General features: G+C 50.6%; 1 protein-coding gene across 4 annotated transcripts in view; it reads left to right on the forward strand.

The window, feature by feature from the left end:
* Positions 1-16,909, forward strand: part of LOC106601252 (histone deacetylase 5) — an 85,484-nt gene that overhangs the window by 55,155 nt on the left and 13,420 nt on the right. For 3 of the 4 annotated variants that reach the window (XM_082973718.1, XM_082973717.1, XM_082973716.1), the window contains 9 exons: positions 32-176; positions 401-509; positions 836-969; positions 3,268-3,399; positions 4,323-4,435; positions 6,877-6,996; positions 9,901-10,138; positions 13,162-13,367; positions 13,530-13,829. In XM_082973718.1, the coding sequence (XP_082829844.1) occupies positions 32-176; positions 401-509; positions 836-969; positions 3,268-3,399; positions 4,323-4,435; positions 6,877-6,996; positions 9,901-10,138; positions 13,162-13,367; positions 13,530-13,829 (1,497 nt within the window). The remainder of the gene's footprint in view (positions 1-31; positions 177-400; positions 510-835; positions 970-3,267; positions 3,400-4,322; positions 4,436-6,876; positions 6,997-9,900; positions 10,139-13,161; positions 13,368-13,529; positions 13,830-16,909) is intronic. The other variant, XM_014193318.3, reaches the window with a different exon arrangement.

Raw genomic sequence — 16,909 nt, forward strand, 5'->3', positions numbered from 1 at the left:
CTGGCTTTCGTTCCCCCTGGCGTCCCTGCAGCAGCAGCAGGAGATCCTGGCGGCCAAGCGGCAGCAGGAGCTGGAGCAGAAGAGGAAGCTGGAGCAACAGAGGCATGAGGAGCTGGAGAAACAGAGGCTGGAGCAGCAGCTCCTCATGCTACGCAATAAGGAGAAGGGCAAAGAGAGTGAGTAGTACAGAGGTCACACACTGAGCAGTATATATTTGGTGTATGAAGAGAAGCTTTCAGAAAGTAAAAACGGATGACATATCTACTGTATATTTCAATCACACTTTCACTTCGAGTGATACAGTGCTGCTGTTATTGCTCTAGTTTAGATCCTCCTACTCCATAGCTGTTGGTCTTTGTTAGTTATAACAGCTTTGTGTTGTGATGGTTTGTTCCGGAAGGTGCCATTGCCAGTACGGAGGTGAAGCTGAAGCTCCAGGAGTTCCTCCTGAGCAAAAAAGAGCCTGGCACACCTGGCGGACTAAACCATTCCTTCCCCCAGAAATGCTGGTGAGCCTAACCATCAACATCTAATTTGAGTTCTGAGGCTGGCTAATGTTAGCTGGCAGACTGGCCAAGAGCCATGGAAGTTAATGAATATGGAGGAAGGGCTATAGCTTAGCTAGGACTCTTAGAGCTCCTACACTGATGCATTGACCTGGAGTGAACTGTTAAAAATACTTGGAACTCCAGAGAGTGGTATGACTTGTTTACCTTCCTCAGGGGGTGTCATGCCAAATGGATAGAGGTTTTAATCTAGTCAGCGAATGTTTTGTCTACATCACAAGTAGTATCAACTGATTCTGGTATCTTACCTGTTGTTATGGCTTCATCAGGGGGGCCCACCACACCTCTCTGGGCCCCAACTCCCCTCCTCAGAGTAACACTCCGGGAACGCCGCCCTCCTACAAACTGCCCCCGCTACTGGGGTCCTACGAGGGCAGGGACGATTTCCCTCTCCGGAAGACTGGTGAGTGGATGCACTGTGTGTGTGGTTGCATGTCTGCATTACTTTGAGGTAGGTGTGTGTGTGTGCCTTTAGTGTTTCTCCTTTTCTGGTATGAGTCAGAATGAGTCACCGCAGCAGTGTTGGTGAAGACTGGTGGGCAATAGCTACATACATACATACACACTCACTCATGTAGATAATTAAGCCCACCCACAGACAAGCCGATGGAGTGGGGTGGTTCACTAAATGGAGATCGGAGACTTTCCAATGAATGTGTTTTAGTCCAGCAGTAAACTTAATCTGGGTCTGAGAAGCTGACCCATGACACATGCTTAAATATATGCTTGCCGTGTCTGTATCTGAAGGATCTAGATGTAATTGTATTGCCTGTTGTTTGGTATTGTTTCCATAGACTTGTTAGCTCGTGCTTACTGGGAATTATGACTGAAAGGTATAACTCTGAGTGTGTGCATTCTCCTTACTTCATTCTCTCTGATCGTCCTCACCCCAAACATTTTGATTTCTAATCAAATGAAGCCACACTAAAGCCCATGATGTTATCAGGGCTGAAGGTCTTGGCTGGTCTACATAGGTGGGGGGAGTGTATGGCGTCAAGGCTTCCAGTGGAAGGACCGCTATTGGAGGCTAATTCAATTAAACCTGGGGCTTTTGCTTAATTGCCCCAATTCCTATTTTTTCCCCTCCCTCCATATTGGCTCATTTGGATCCCCATTAGCTTTTGCCAAAGCAGCAGGTATACTTCCTGGGGTTTTATTTACTTCCATTAGTCTAATTTGGTCTGTCCTTCGTTGCATCAACAATGGACTGAAAAAGCAGTTGTGTGAAGGAGGGGTTATTTGCAAATGGACATTTATTTCAGTCTTAGTGTCCCCAGTCATAAATAGCCCCATTTGGAGCCGTCCATAGTACTTTTGGATAGATTCTGCATTAGCTGTTGCGCGCCCGTCTCGCTCTCTCTCTCGCGCGCCGTCTCGCTCTCTCTCTCGCGCGCCCGTCTCGCTCTCTCTCTCGCGCGCCCGTCTCGCTCTCTCTCTCGCGCGCCCGTCTCGCTCTCTCTCTCGCGCGCCCGTCTCGCTCTCTCTCTCGCGCGCCCGTCTCGCTCTCTCTCTCGCGCGCCCGTCTCGCTCTCTCTCTCGCGCGCCCGTCTCGCTCTCTCTCTCGCGCGCCCGTCTCGCTCTCTCTCTCGCGCGCCCGTCTCGCTCTCTCTCTCGCGCGCCCGTCTCGCTCTCTCTCTCGCGCGCCCGTCTCGCTCTCTCTCTCGCGCGCCCGTCTCGCTCTCTCTCTCGCGCGCCCGTCTCGCTCTCTCTCTCGCGCGCCCGTCTCGCTCTCTCTCTCGCGCGCCCGTCTCGCTCTCTCTCTCGCGCGCCCGTCTCGCTCTCTCTCTCGCGCGCCCGTCTCGCTCTCTCTCTCGCGCGCCCGTCTCGCTCTCTCTCTCGCGCGCCCGTCTCGCTCTCTCTCTCGCGCGCCCGTCTCGCTCTCTCTCTCGCGCGCCCGTCTCGCTCTCTCTCTCGCGCGCCCGTCTCGCTCTCTCTCTCGCGCGCCCGTCTCGCTCTCTCTCTCGCGCGCCCGTCTCGCTCTCTCTCTCGCGCGCCCGTCTCGCTCTCTCTCTCGCGCGCGCCCGTCTCGCTCTCTCTCTCGCCCGCCCGTCTCGCTCTCTCTCTCGCCCGCCCGCCCGTCTCGCTCTCTCTCTCGCCCGCCCGCCCGCCTCGCTCTCTCTCTCGCCCGCCCGCCCGCCTCGCTCTCTCTCTCGCCGCCGCCCGCCTCGCTCTCTCTCGCCCGCCCGCCCGCCTCGCTCTCTCTCTCGCCCGCCTCGCTCTCTCTCTCGCCCGCCCGCCCGCCCGCCTCGCTCTCTCTCTCGCCCGCCCGCCCGTCTCGCCCGCCCGCCCGTCTCGCTCTCTCTCTCGCCCGCCCGTCTCGCTCTCTCTCGCCCGCCCGTCTCGCTCTCTCTCTCGCTCGCCCTCTCGCCCGCCCGTCTCGCTCGCCCTCTCGCCCGCCCGTCTCGCTCTCTCGCCCGCCCGCCCGTCTCGCTCGCTCTCTCGCCCGCCCGCCCGTCTCGCTCGCTCTCTCGCCCGCCCGCCCGTCTCGCTCGCTCTCTCGCCCGCCCGCCCGTCTCGCTCGCCCTCTCGCCCGCCCGTCTCGCTCGCCCTCTCGCCCGCCCGTCTCGCTCGCCCTCTCGCCCGCCCGTCTCGCTCTCTCTCTCGCCCGCCCGCCCCTCTCTCTCTCGCGCGCCCCTCTCATCTCTCGTGCACCCCTCTCTTGCGCGCTCCTCTCACTCTCTCGCCTATTTCTCTCCGACAGCCTCTGAGCCCAATCTGAAGGTGCGTTCGCGGTTAAAACAGAAGGTAGCTGAGAGGCGGAGCAGTCCTCTGCTGAGGAGGAAGGATGGGACAGTGATAAGCACCTTCAAAAAGAGAGCCGTCGAGATCTCTGGTGAGAGCGCACACACACCATGCATTTACACTCATCCATTATGCATTTACATACTTACATACAAATACATTGTACACTCTTCAACTGGAATTCCACACCCTGTGCCATTTCATAGTTGAAATCACACCCTACTTAACATAAAACAGTCATTTCAAAGTAGACATCCGGAGGGGCCGCGGCACTCTACACCTCAAGCTCATTTCCCAGAAGGACCTAGTTATATAACCCACTTAGCCAGGTTGGCTATATACACATGCCACACAGTGCCTTTCCAGACCTAGTACTGGCGCTAGCTACCATATGCTAGGTTTAAGGGTTTGCCCTATTAACCCGTTTCCATGTCACGTGCAACTACTATGTAAACATAGATCGTATGAATGCTGGTTGTTCTCGAGACCACAACAGAAGCTATGCTTATAGAGGCTTTTGATTTAAATCGCCAGTTTCATCTGATAATGAAAGCAGAAGCTTTTCTGGGACTAAATATAGGGACTTATTGGAGACAAACAAAAATAGCAGGGACTGTAGGGTGTGGATTAATACGTAAGGCTTGAATAGGACAGATGGGTTTGGGGGGGTTAGCTGGCAGTGGAACAGGGAAGAAGAGAACAGGGTTTTTGGGAACGTTCGGATTGGGACTTAGAATGTTGGCCTCTTGAAAGAGTCAAAGAAACGTTGGGAAGTCCTTTTTTCTAGTTCTCTGATTCCATGTATAGGTCACCAATGATAGTCTGTTTCTACCTTTCTGTATACTCATAGAAAACAGCCTGATAAAACCTACACATTTCTCTTCACACATTTGTACAGTTTGATGCAAGATTGGAGAAAGGCTGTACCACACAGGGGTTTTGGCGGTGGTGTCTGTCTGCCTGGGATGCTGGGTTGGTTCTGTCTCTGAGTGGCCTGTTCCATTGTCATTGCAGTGTCCTCCATGTGCAGCAGTGCCCCTGGCTCCGGGCCCAGCTCGCCCAACAGCTCCAATAGCGCCATCGCAGAGAACGGCTCCAGCGGCTCTGTCCCCAACATCCACGCAGAGGTAAGAGAGGGGAGGGCTGTGGGAGGATGCTAGGGGGTCAAGGGGGGCCTCCCCTCTGCACAAAAAAAATCTAATTCTACCTTCTATGGAACTTTATAACCCCTGAAATGTGTGTTGCTGTTTGTCTGTGTTGATGCATTTTTATAACACACCATGCAAAATCCATAACCTACTACTGGGACAAAAGGTTGTGGTACCAGCGACCAACAGACTGCATGCTTTATAAAATGTCTCATCACATTACTATAAAAAGTGTTGAGAGACGCAAATGGAACCCATTCTGATTGGGTAAGGGGGATACCTAGTCAGTTGTACAACTGAATGCTTTCAACTGAAATGTATCTTCTGCATTTAACCCAACCCCTCTGAATCAGAGAGGTGTGAGGGGCTGCCTTAATCGACATCCACGTCTTCGGCGCCCGGGGAACAGTGGATTAATTGCCTAGCTCAGGGGAAGAAGGACAGATTTTTACCTTGTCAGCTCAGGGATTCGATCCAGCAACCTTTGGGTTACTGGCTGAACTCTCTAACCACTAGGCTACCTGGTGGTTTAGTTTTTATCAACCCTGCTGTTAGTTCTAGATCAAATGCAATGGGGACTTATGAGGAGTGTTACATGACTAGGTCCACTGTTCTTTAGAGCTAATGGTAGCTTATTCTTTATGCTTGTATGGTCATTGTGCTTGGCTGAATTGTAAACTAGGGTGAGAGGATATTAGCTGACTTCAGTGTGTAAGGCCTGAAATAAGCTTGGGTAGACTTGGGGGGGGGGGGGGGGGGGGGGGGGGAACATCTTAACCTTGAGGGAGAGGGATGAGAAGGGGGACGTAGGAGGGAGAGAGAGCTAGCCATAGTGTTCTGAATGACTGCTATCCTCCATTTTGATAATAAAGCCTGATCCATTGTTCATTTTGTAAGACAAGATAAATATAGGCCTAGCTGCCTTAGCTATTTCATTGCAGAACATACTGTCAGTTCACTGGTCAGAACTACCAGTTCTTTTCCCTGGGACTTGAGTTTCTCCTCGTAGTCAGGCTACTTCCAGAACAGCTGGAGCTGGAGCACTGTAGCCTTCAGGTACTCTATCTTAATCTCCATATCCACCTCTTCAAATACCTGTTTTAGAAGACCTGTGTTTTAATGGATAAATGTGTTTTCTATTTGGTAGAACAAATCATTGAATTGTGTGTGTTCACACAGGATTGATGATTTGAATTCAAAAGAGCATTTTGTCCTCTCATTCAGACAGCTCTCTCAACACTCAATTTACAGCCATCTTCCCCCTGCCATTTTATAACACCCAAAAATACTTTCTCTCTCTTCTCTGTGAAAAAGGCTGACATTCACCGGGGGGACCTGAAAAAGAGAAGGGCCTTTCTTGAGAAAAAGTCAAGGCAGGGAGAAATATGTCTGTGTGCAAATACCCATATTGCATTCTAAATAGTATGCTTTTTGTGTATGTGAAAATAAAGTAAAATGTGAAATTTCAAAAATGTATTATGCTTTAAATTCTAGGATGTAATACTCATTTCGGCTTTTCATCGAGTAGAAATCGCTGCACACTATTGAGGAAGAGAATCGTCTTTTTGCACTCCACATGTGTTCGACAACAGCTGATAATCAGAATATGGCCTACTAAAATGAACGACTGGCGGGGGAACAAGCGCGATTGCACATTAGATGATGCCTTCTCATAATGCGGGAGATTCCTTGGTCCACCTCTACACAGACGACACCATTCTGTAAACATCTGGCCCTTCTTTGGACACTGTGTTAACTAACCTCCAGACGAGCTTCAATGCCGTACAACACTCCTTCCGTGGCCTCCAACTGCTCTTAAACGCTACCTCGCTCCTTGCCTGCTCGCTTTGCTCCTCTCCTCGATCGCTCCTCTCCTCGATCGCTCCTCCCCTCCCCTCCCCTCCCCTCCCCTCCCCTCCCCTCCCCTCCCCTCCCCTCCCCTCCCCTCCCCTCTCCTCTCCTCTCGCTCCTCTCCTCGCTCCTCTCCTCTCCTCTGCTCGCTCGCTCCTCTCCTCGCTCGCTCCGCTCCTCTCCTCTCCTCTCCTCGCTCGCTCCTCGCCTCTGCTCGCTCCTCTCCTCTGCTCGCTCTCTCCTCTCCTCGCTCTCTGCTCGCTCGCTCGCTCTCTCCTCTCCTCTGCTCGCTCTCTGCTCGCTCCTCTCCTCTCCTCTGCTCGCTCGCTCGCTCTCTCCTCTGCTCGCTCGCTCTCTGCTCTGCTCCTCTCCTCTGCTCGCTCGCTCCTCTCCTCTGCTCTGCTCGCTCCTCTCTCTCTCGCTCCTCTCTCTCTCTCTCGCTCGCTCCTGGCTCGCTCCTCGCTCTCTCTCGCTCCTGGCTCACTCCTCTCTCGCTCGCTCCTCTCTTTCGCCCTCTTGCTCACACGCTCTCTCACTCAATCACTTTTTCCTCCCTCTTTTCTGTGCAGCAGCTGCGGTCCCTCCACCAGACCCTTAACACTGATGGGACAGTCAGTTCGCTGAACCTCTACACGTCCCCCTCGCTGCCTAACATCTCCCTGGGCCTGCCAGCCAACTCGCACCTCACAGTGAGTACTATACTGAAATTCTGAACACTAGAAACTAGGGATAGGCATGAGTACTCGATCAGAAGTAAAAACTCCATCTTTAACCAGAAATCAAAATGTTGTCTTGAAGACAACATTAATTTGCTTTGACTCCAGTGTTCCATTTGTACATGTGCATTTGCGGGGCACAACAAAAAGAAAACCAAGCTAAGCATCACACAGTTCTTCTCCCTAAATTCCTTTTCCCCTCCATGTCTCACTCACTCAGTTGCGTTCCGACTGCTCCCTCTACAAACACGTACTGATTGCACACACAAGCTCCCGTTAGGTTTTTAATAGGCATTTGTTTCTGTAGGCCTATCTAACTGATGGGATACACAAGCTTCATTCCTTGCCAAATGACGACAGTTTTATCACAAATTCTCAATGGACAGCTTGGCTGAAGTAGGGAAATATGTTCCAACAACGAGCGCTGCAGTTTTGTAAAGATTGTGTCCTGTCTATTTTCCACTTATGTTACTTTGAACTACTAGTGCCATTTAGAATCATTAAGCCCAGGCTATAGCCCCCCTAAACATTTATCAGAATCATTAAGCCTAGGCTATAGCCCCCCTAAACATTTATCAGAATCATTAAGCCCAGGCTATAGCCCCCCTAAACATTTATCAGAATCATTAAGCCTAGGCCTACTCACCAAACAGATGTGGCCATAATTCATCCTCATGCAGTGTTCAATGTGGAATTGTTAATCCATTTGGAAAATTCCAAAGAACAGGCAGAATAAACAAAATTGAACGTCTGTATATGGAAAAGACAGATTTTGGTTTGTAACCCAGAAAAAATGGTTTCACCTCGCCAAACATGAAGACTGCAGATGTGGCCAGGGCAATAAATTGCAATGTCCGTACTGTGAAACGCCTAAGACAGCGCTACAGGGAGACAGGACGGACAGCTGATCGTCCTCGCAGTGGCAGACCACGTGTAACAACACCTGCACAGGATCGGTACATCCGAACATCACACCTGCGGGACAGGTACAGGATGGCAACAACAACTGCCAGAGTTACACCAGGAACGCACAATCCCTCCATCAGTGCTCAGACTGTCCGCAATAGGCTGAGAGGCTAGACTGAGGGCTTGTAGGCCTGTTGTAAGGCAGGTCCTCACAAGACATCACCGGCAACAACGTCGCCTATGGGCACAAACCCACCATTGCTGGACCAGACAGGACTGGCAAAAAGTGCTCTTCACTGACGAATCGCGGTTTTGTCTCACCAGGGGTGATGGTCGGATTCGCGTTTATCATCGAAGGAATGAGCGTTACACCGAGGCCTGTACTCTGGAGTGGGATCGATTTGGAGGTGGAGGGTCCATCATGGTCTGGGGCGGTGTGTCACAGCATCATCGGACTGAGCTTGTTGTCATTGCAGGCAATCTCAACGCTGTGCGTTACAGGGAAGACATCATCCTCCCTCGTGGTATCCTTCCTGCAGGCTCATCCTGACATGACCCTCCAGCATGACAATGCCACCAGCCATACTGCTCGTTCTGTGTGATTTCCTGCAAGACAGGAATGTCAGTGTTCTGCCATGGCCAGCGAAGAGCCCGGATCTCAATCCCATTGAGCACGTCTGGGACCTGTTGGGTTGGAGGGTGAGTGCTTGGGCCACTCCCCCCAGAAATGTCCGGGAACTTGCAGGTGCCTTGGTGGAAGAGTGGGGTAACATCTCACAGCAAGAACTGGCAAATCTGGTGCAGTCCATGAGGAGGAGATGCACTGCAGTACTTAGTATCTGGTGTGGTCACCAGCTGCATTGACTGTTACTTTTGATTTTGACCCCGCCTTTGTTCAGGGACACATTATTCCATTTGTTAGTCACATGTCTGTGGAACTTGTTCAGTTTGTTGGATCTTATGTTCATACAAATATTTACACATGAAAATAAACGCAGTTGACAGTGAGAGGACATTTCTTTTTTTGCTGAGCGTGTATGAGGCAATTTAGCAATTAAGATTTGTTATCTGTAATGGTTATAATAAATTAGCCATAGCTGCTGTTAGGTTCTAATTAAACAGAGTAAAAAACTCACGGACAACTATGACGAGCTCAAACCAAGTTTATTCACCCAATGAGTCAGACAGCTGAACAGACAAAGACATGTTCCCACCAGCATCTATATACCCCCCCCACCCAATTTAGGTGAAGTCTCCTCCTAACCTCTAAACATGACATATTTATTGCTAGGCGGGAATTTAAGTGATGTGGGTAATAAACTGTTCCTTCTCCTTTACTGTGACCTGACCTCAACCCCCATTCCTCACTAATCCACAGCTCTCCACCCTTATCAGTGACCACAACCATGTGATTGCCTTTCCTTAACTCAGTACATTCCAAGCCCCTGGCTCATATTCAACCTTAATTGACTCCACCATATACATTCCTCCTACAGATAACCATTAACTTCTGGTGTAACAACCAGACTGTGGCCCTTCTCCTTTCCATAGGATACTTGATGATTAACAATATTTCAAGTTTAGAAGTCAGAACCCGTCACTGTTGGCATAAAGGTAAATGTGCACGTATTTTTTTCCACTGCGGGCCTTGTGTTCTAGAAATAGCTTTTATTTAAAAATTAAAAAAAATGTAGGTACTCGTAAAAAAAACTGCCTGAACCATCCCACTGAGTTGAACCTGCTCCATCCCACTGAGTTGAACCTGCTCCATCCCACTGAGTTGAACCTGCTCCATCCCACTGAGTTGAACCTGCTCCATCCCACTGAGTTGAACCTGCTCCATCCCACTGAGTTGAACCTGCTCCATCCCACTGAGTTGAGGTCAAATAGAAATCAGCACACACTCCCCTGAACCAGAGTTGTCCTCTGATGTGGACATTCTGACTTAGTTAAACTCCCTTTCATCCTCAGGCCAATCAGAAGCTGTTGCAGGAGGCGGAGAGGCAGGCCATCCAGACCATGCGTCAGGGTGGGGCTTTGACGGGCAAGTTTGTCAGCACCTCGTCCCTGCCGGCATCATGCCTGCCACCTGGGATGCAACACGACTTAGACTCCACCCAGGCCCCCAACAGCCACAGCAGTCACTCCTCCCTACTGCAGCACGTCCTCCTGCTGGAGCAGGCCCGCCAGCAGAGTGCCCTCCTCTCAGGTAAATCTACCAACATATACACTGATCAAAAAAATAAAGGGAACACTTAAACAACACAATGTAACTCCACAACAGGTGGAAATTATAGGCAATTAGCAAGACACCCCCAATAAAGGAGTGGTTCTGCAGGTGGGGACCACAGACCACTTCTCAGTTCCTATGCTTCCTGGCTGATGTTTTGGTCACTTTTGAATGCTGGCAGTGCTTTCACTCTAGTGGTAGCATGAGACGGAGTCTACAACCCACACAAGTGACTCAGGTAGTGCAGCTCATCCAGGATGGCACATCAATGTGAGCTGTGGCAAGAAGGTTTGCTGTGTCTGTCAGCGTAGTGTCCACAGCATGGAGGCGCTACCAGGAGACAGGCCAGTACATCAGGAGACGTGGAGGAGGCCGTAGGAGGGCAACAACCCAGCAGCAGGACCGCTACCTCCGCCTTTGTGCAAGGAGGAGCACTGCCAGAGCCCTGCAAAATAACCTCCAGCAGGCCACAAATGTGCATGTGTCTGCTCAAACGGTCAGAAACAGACTCCATGAGGGTGGTATGAGGGCCCGACGTCCACAGGTGGGGGTTGTGCTTACAGCCCAACACCGTGCAGGACGTTTGGCATTTGCCAGAGAACACCAAGATTGGCAAATTCGCCACTGGCGCCCTGTGCTTTTCACAGATGAAAGCAGGTTCACACTGAGCACATGTGACAGAGTCTGGAGATGCCGTGGAGAACGTTCTGCTGCCTGCAACATCCTCCAGCATGACCGGTTTGGCGGTGGGTCAGTCATGGTGTGGGGTGGCATTTCTTTGGGGGGCCGCACAGCCCTCCATGTGCTCGCCAGAGGTAGCCTGACTGCCATTAGGTACCGAGATGAGATCCTCAGACCCCTTGTGAGACCATATGCTGGTGCGGTTGGCCCTGGGTTACTCCTAAAGCAAGACAATGCTAGACCTCATGTGGCTGGAGTGTGTCAGCAGTTCCTGCAAGAGGAAGGCATTGATGCTATGGACTGTCCCGCCCGTTCCCCAAACCTGAATCCAATTGAGCACATCTGGGACATCATGTCTCGCTCCATCCACCAACGCCACGTTGCACCACAGACTGTCCAGGAGTTGGCGGATGCTTTAGTCCAGGTCTGGGAGGAGATCCCTCAGGAGACCATCCGCCACCTCATCAGGAGCATGCCCAGGCGTTGTAGGGAGGTCATACAGGCACGTGGAGGCCACACACACTACTGAGCCTCATTTTGACTTGTTTTAAGGACATTACATCAAAGTTGGATCAGCCTGTAGTGTGGTTTTCCACTTTCATTTTGAGTGTGACTCCAAATCCAGACCTCTATGGGTTGATAAATTGGATTTCCATTGATTATTTTTGTGTTATTTTGTTGTCAGCACATTCAGCTATGTAAAGAAAAGTATTTAATAAGATTATTTCTTTCATTCAGATCTAGGATGTGTTGTTTAAGTGTTCCCTTTATTTTTTTGAGCAGTATATTTAGATTCTTATATCCCTGCTAGCAGAGTGCCCTCCTCTCAGGTCCATCTACCAACATATATTTATACTCTTATATCCCTGCCAGCAGAGTGCCCTCCACTCAGGTCCACCTACCAACATATATTTATACTCTTATATCCCTGCCAGCAGAGTGCCCTCCTCTCAGGTCCATCTACCAACATATATTTATACTCTTATATCCCTGCCAGCAGAGTGCCCTCCTCTCAGGTCCATCTACCAACATATATTTATACTCTTATATCCCTGCCAGCAGAGTGCCCTCCTCTCAGGTCCATCTACCAACATATATTTATACTCTTATATCCCTGCCAGCAGAGTGCCCTCCTCTCAGGTCCATCTACCAACATATATTTATACTCTTATATCCCTGCCAGCAGAGTGCCCTCCTCTCAGGTCCATCTACCAACATATATTTATACTCTTATATCCCTGCCAGCAGAGTGCCCTCCACTCAGGTCCATCTACCAACATATATTTATACTCTTATATCCCTGCCAGCAGAGTGCCCTCCTCTCAGGTACATCTACCAACATATATTTATACTCTTATATCCCTGTCAGCAGAGTGCCCTCCTCTCAGGTCCATCTACCAACATATATTTATACTCTTATATCCCTGCCAGCAGAGTGCCCTCCTCTCAGGTCCATCTACCAACATATATTTATACTATTATATCCCTGCCAGCAGAGTGCCCTCCTCTCAGGTCCATCTACCAACATATATTTATACTCTTATATCCCTGCCAGCAGAGTGCCCTCCTCTCAGGTCCATCTACCAACATATATTTATACTCTTATATCCCTGCCAGCAGAGTGCCCTCCTCTCAGGTCCATCTACCAACATATATTTATACTCTTATATCCCTGCCAGCAGAGTGCCCTCCTCTCAGGTCCATCTACCAACATATATTTATACTCTTATATCCCTGCCAGCAGAGTGCCCTCCTCTCAGGTACATCTACCAACATATATTTATACTCTTATATCCCTGCCAGCAGAGTGCCCTCCACTCAGGTCCATCTACCAACATATATTTATACTCTTATATCCCTGCCAGCAGAGTGCCCTCCACTCAGGTACATCTACCAACATATATTTATACTCTTATATCCCTGCCAGCAGAGTGCCCTCCTCTCAGGTCCATCTACCAACATATATTTATACTCTTATATCCCTGCCAGCAGAGTGCCCTCCTCTCAGGTCCACCTACCAACATATATTTATACTCTTATATCCCTGCCAGCAGAGTGCCCTCCACTCAGGTACATCTACCAACATATATTTATACTCTTATATCCCTGTCAGCAGAGTGCCCTCCTCTCAGGTCCATCTACCAACATATATTTATACTCTTATATCCCTGCCAGCAGAGTGCCCTCCTCTCAGGTACATCTACCAACATATATTTATACTCTTATATCCCTGTCAGCAGAGCGTCCTACTTGCAGGTAAATATAGATACAAATACATGCGGCCTCTTCCTGAAATGCATCTCTCTGACTCCTCCCTCCAGTCCCCATGTACGGTCAATCGCCGTTGGTGACGGGGGAGCGGGTGTCCAACAGTATGCGCACGGTGAACAAGCTACCGCGCCACCGGCCCCTGAGCCGCACACAGTCTGCGCCCCTCCCCCAGAGCCCCCAGGCCCTGCAGCAGCTTGTCATGCAGCAGCAGCACCAGCACTTCCTGGAGAAGCAGAAGCAGTACCAGCTCAACAAGGTAGGGGGCGCCACAAGGAACACTACTACATTATTAGAGGTTATGGTAGTGTTTGCCGGTAAAAAATGATTGTATGCCATTTGCCTGGACTGGACTGGGGGGTGTAGTATACTGCACATGTGGCAGCAGTGTCTAACTCTCCTTATCGGTCAACCACACCAGATTCTGTCAAAAGGGGTGGAGCTTCCTCGCCAACCGCCCACCCACCCCGAGGAGACAGAGGAGGAGCTCACAGAGACACAGGAGATGCAGGAGGAGGGGGCGGGGTCTGGGCGTCTGGGGGAGGGGTGTCCTCAGGAGCAGAGGCTCCAGGAGGAGTCGGGGGAGACGTCGCCCCCCTCAGAACGCCTGCTGACCCCCCTGAAGGGCGAGAGCACAGAGAGCGACCTGGAGGAAGAGGATGATGAAGATGAGGCCATCGAGCTGAGGGAGTGCGATGAGGAGGGTGTACCTTACGGCCAAGTAAATACTGAATTTTCTTTAAAGACATTTTGCATTTAATTTTACTTCGATAGAGAAAAACAAAATGTATTGCCTTGCCAGTTTAACTCTAAGATGACTTTTGTAAGAAAATCAGAGAGCCAATAAGAGAGGTGCAAATTGTATATTTATAAAACATGAGTTTTGTCTATGATTAATTCTGTTGGAATCAAATCAAAGTTTATTGGTGTTATAGCGGGTGCAGCGAAATGCTTGTTACTTGCTTCTAACAGTGCAGTAAAAATATTCAGACCTCATTCGTTGTTGAACTTCCCAAATCTGTTCCATTGACGTCTGTCTGTGATGACTAAACCTAGTGACTTGATTCGTCATTGTACCTCTTATAATGGGCCATTTATGACTTAATGGCAAGAAACTGTCTAGAATGACCAATCACTCCAGGGAGGGGTGTAGATTGCAGAAATGACCTACCGAAAGATCAGTCGCAAAGGCTATGCAGTTGAAAAGGTAGGAACGTCATCATTAGCGATGTGGCTTCATAGATTGGCGTTCACACCCAGTTCGAGTGGTGGGTTGAGTTTTGCGGGGGCCTGGTGATTTAGAAAAGGGTATCCCCTCTCGGAGGGCAGAGTGGCTGCGCTGTGCGAGGCATCATCATAGCTCCCTACAGAAGAACGAGAGCCTTAATTCCCACCCACCTGTGAGTCATCCATTGCACTTAGCAGGAAATAAAGGAACAAGCTCTCAAATGAATCGCCTGCAGTTCTTTCACAAATTACCAAGAGGATAAGCGGCTCCAGTTAGAAGTTGTTAAACAAAAGTTGCAAAAGGGCAAGTGGACGATTTAAAAAAAAAAAAAAAAAAAAAAAAAAAAAAATTACTACAGGTAATGAAGATGGATTGAATTTGGATTTAGCTGTCATTGGCCGAGACCGAGAGCTACTCCACTCAGTAGTTGATGACATGCATTTGGATCCTCATCAGTGCCTCATACTCTTTTTGAGGACCTAAACATTACAATATTATACAGTAAACGGCCAGTTGGCTATGTTGCTGTTGGTTATCATATTTGGCTCTAAATTATGGTCATTGACAGCAATTAATACGTAAGGTTAAAAAGAGGGAACAAGAATGGACATGTTTTTGTGGTCACGTTCCTCTAAGAAATGCTGTTTGTGCGTTGGAGGGAGGAAGAACCAATGCAGCAAGGGAGATTATAAGATAAACCTCTCCTACTCCCACACACCATTGAGAAAAAATATCAGAGGAGAGAAAAGCATCAGAATTCAGGCTGTGTCTTCTCCCCCTCAACGCCGCTCACACACCCTCCCTCCCCTGCCCTTGCTGCTTTTTCTCATTTCAGTGAATGGACTCATCTGTGACTCATCTCTCCTTGGTGAATCATTCCCCTCTCCCTCCCACCCTCACCCTTCTCTCCCCCCCCCCTCTCTTCACCATACCAGCCCTTCTCTCCCCCCTCTTTTCACCATACCAGCCCTTCTCTCTCCCCCCTCTCTTCACCATACCAGCCCTTCTCTCCCCCCTCTCTTCACCATACCAGCCCTTCTCTCTCCCCTCTCTCTCTTCACCATACCAGCCCTTCTCTCTCCCCCCTCTCTTCACCATACCAGCCCTTCTCTCCCCCCTCTCTTCACCATACCAGCCCTTCTCTCTCCCCTCTCTCTCTTCACCATACCAGCCCTTCTCTCTCCCCTCTCTCTCTTCACCATACCAGCCCTTCTCTCTCCCCCCTCTCTTCACCATACCAGCCCTTCTCTCTCTTCACCATACCAGCCCTTCTCTCCCCCCTCTCTTCACCATACCAGCCCTTCTCTCCCCCCCCCTCTCTTCACCATACCAGCCCTTCTCTCCCCCCTCTTCACCATACCGGCCCTTCTCTCCCCCCTCTCTTCACCATACCAGCCCTTCTCCCCCCCTCTCTTCACCATACCAGCCCTTCTCTCTCCCCCCTCTCTTCACCATACCAGCCCTTCTCCCCCCCCTCTCTTCACCATACCAGCCCTTCTCCCCCCCCCCTCTCTTCACCATACCAGCCCTTCTCTCCCCCCCCCTCTCTTCACCATACCAGCCCTTCTCTCCCCCCCCTCCTCTCTTCACCATACCAGCCCTTCTCTCCCCCCCTCCTCTCTTCACCATACCAGCCCTTCTCTCTCCCCCCTCTCTTCACCATACCAGCCCTTCTCTCTCCCCCCCTCTCTTCACCATACCAGCCCTTCTCTCCCCCCCCCTCTCTTCACCATACCAGCCCTTCTCTCCCCCCCCTCTCTTCACCATACCAGCCCTTCTCTCCCCCCCTCTCTTCACCATGCCAGCCCTTCTCCCCCCCCCTCTCTTCACCATACCAGCCCTTCTCCCCCCCCTCTCTTCACCATACCAGCCCTTCTCCCCCCCACCTCTCTTCACCATACCAGCCCTTCTCCCCCCCACCTCTCTTCACCATACCAGCCCTTCTCCCCCCCACCTCTCTTCACCATACCAGCCCTTCTCTCCCCCCTCTCTTCACCATACCAGCCCTTCTCTCCCCCCCCTCCTCTCTTCACCATACCAGCCCTTCTCTCCCCCCTTTTTCCCCCTGCACTTTACACCAATTCACCACCCACCAGGGAGCTAGGCTGCTGCAGTACTATTTCTGTTGTGACGGGCTAGGGGGATAGGAGTTTTTAGGGTATGGGGGGCATAGGGAGGGAGCATGGGTGTATGCAGTCATTCTGTAGAGACGACATCCTCAAACCTATTTTGGCATTCGAGTCGGTGACACAGAAGCCCCCCCCCCGCACACACAAACACTGCCTCCCTGCTGAACTTTTTTTTCTCCTCCGACTCTGCTCTACTTGTCTGCTGTGGTGCCTTGAATACAAATGGATCTGAGCCGCCCTGTACAATGATAAGAGAGATGGAAAGTGAAAAGACAGTGAGAGACGCATAAGAGAGCCTGCATTGCCTTAGGATCTCTCGTTTAAAAAGGGGTTAGGTGTGGGCCTGCCGGACCTGTGCGTGTGTGTGTGCGCATCCGCGACCGTAAACTCAGCTCCCATCTCAAGGTCTTGAAACAAACCGTCCGCAGTTAAAAAAAAGATGCA

Source organism: Salmo salar, chromosome 03 (assembly GCF_965601325.2).
Source record: "Salmo salar chromosome 03, fSalSal1, whole genome shotgun sequence".
In the NCBI taxonomy this organism is placed as follows: domain Eukaryota; kingdom Metazoa; phylum Chordata; class Actinopteri; order Salmoniformes; family Salmonidae; genus Salmo; species Salmo salar.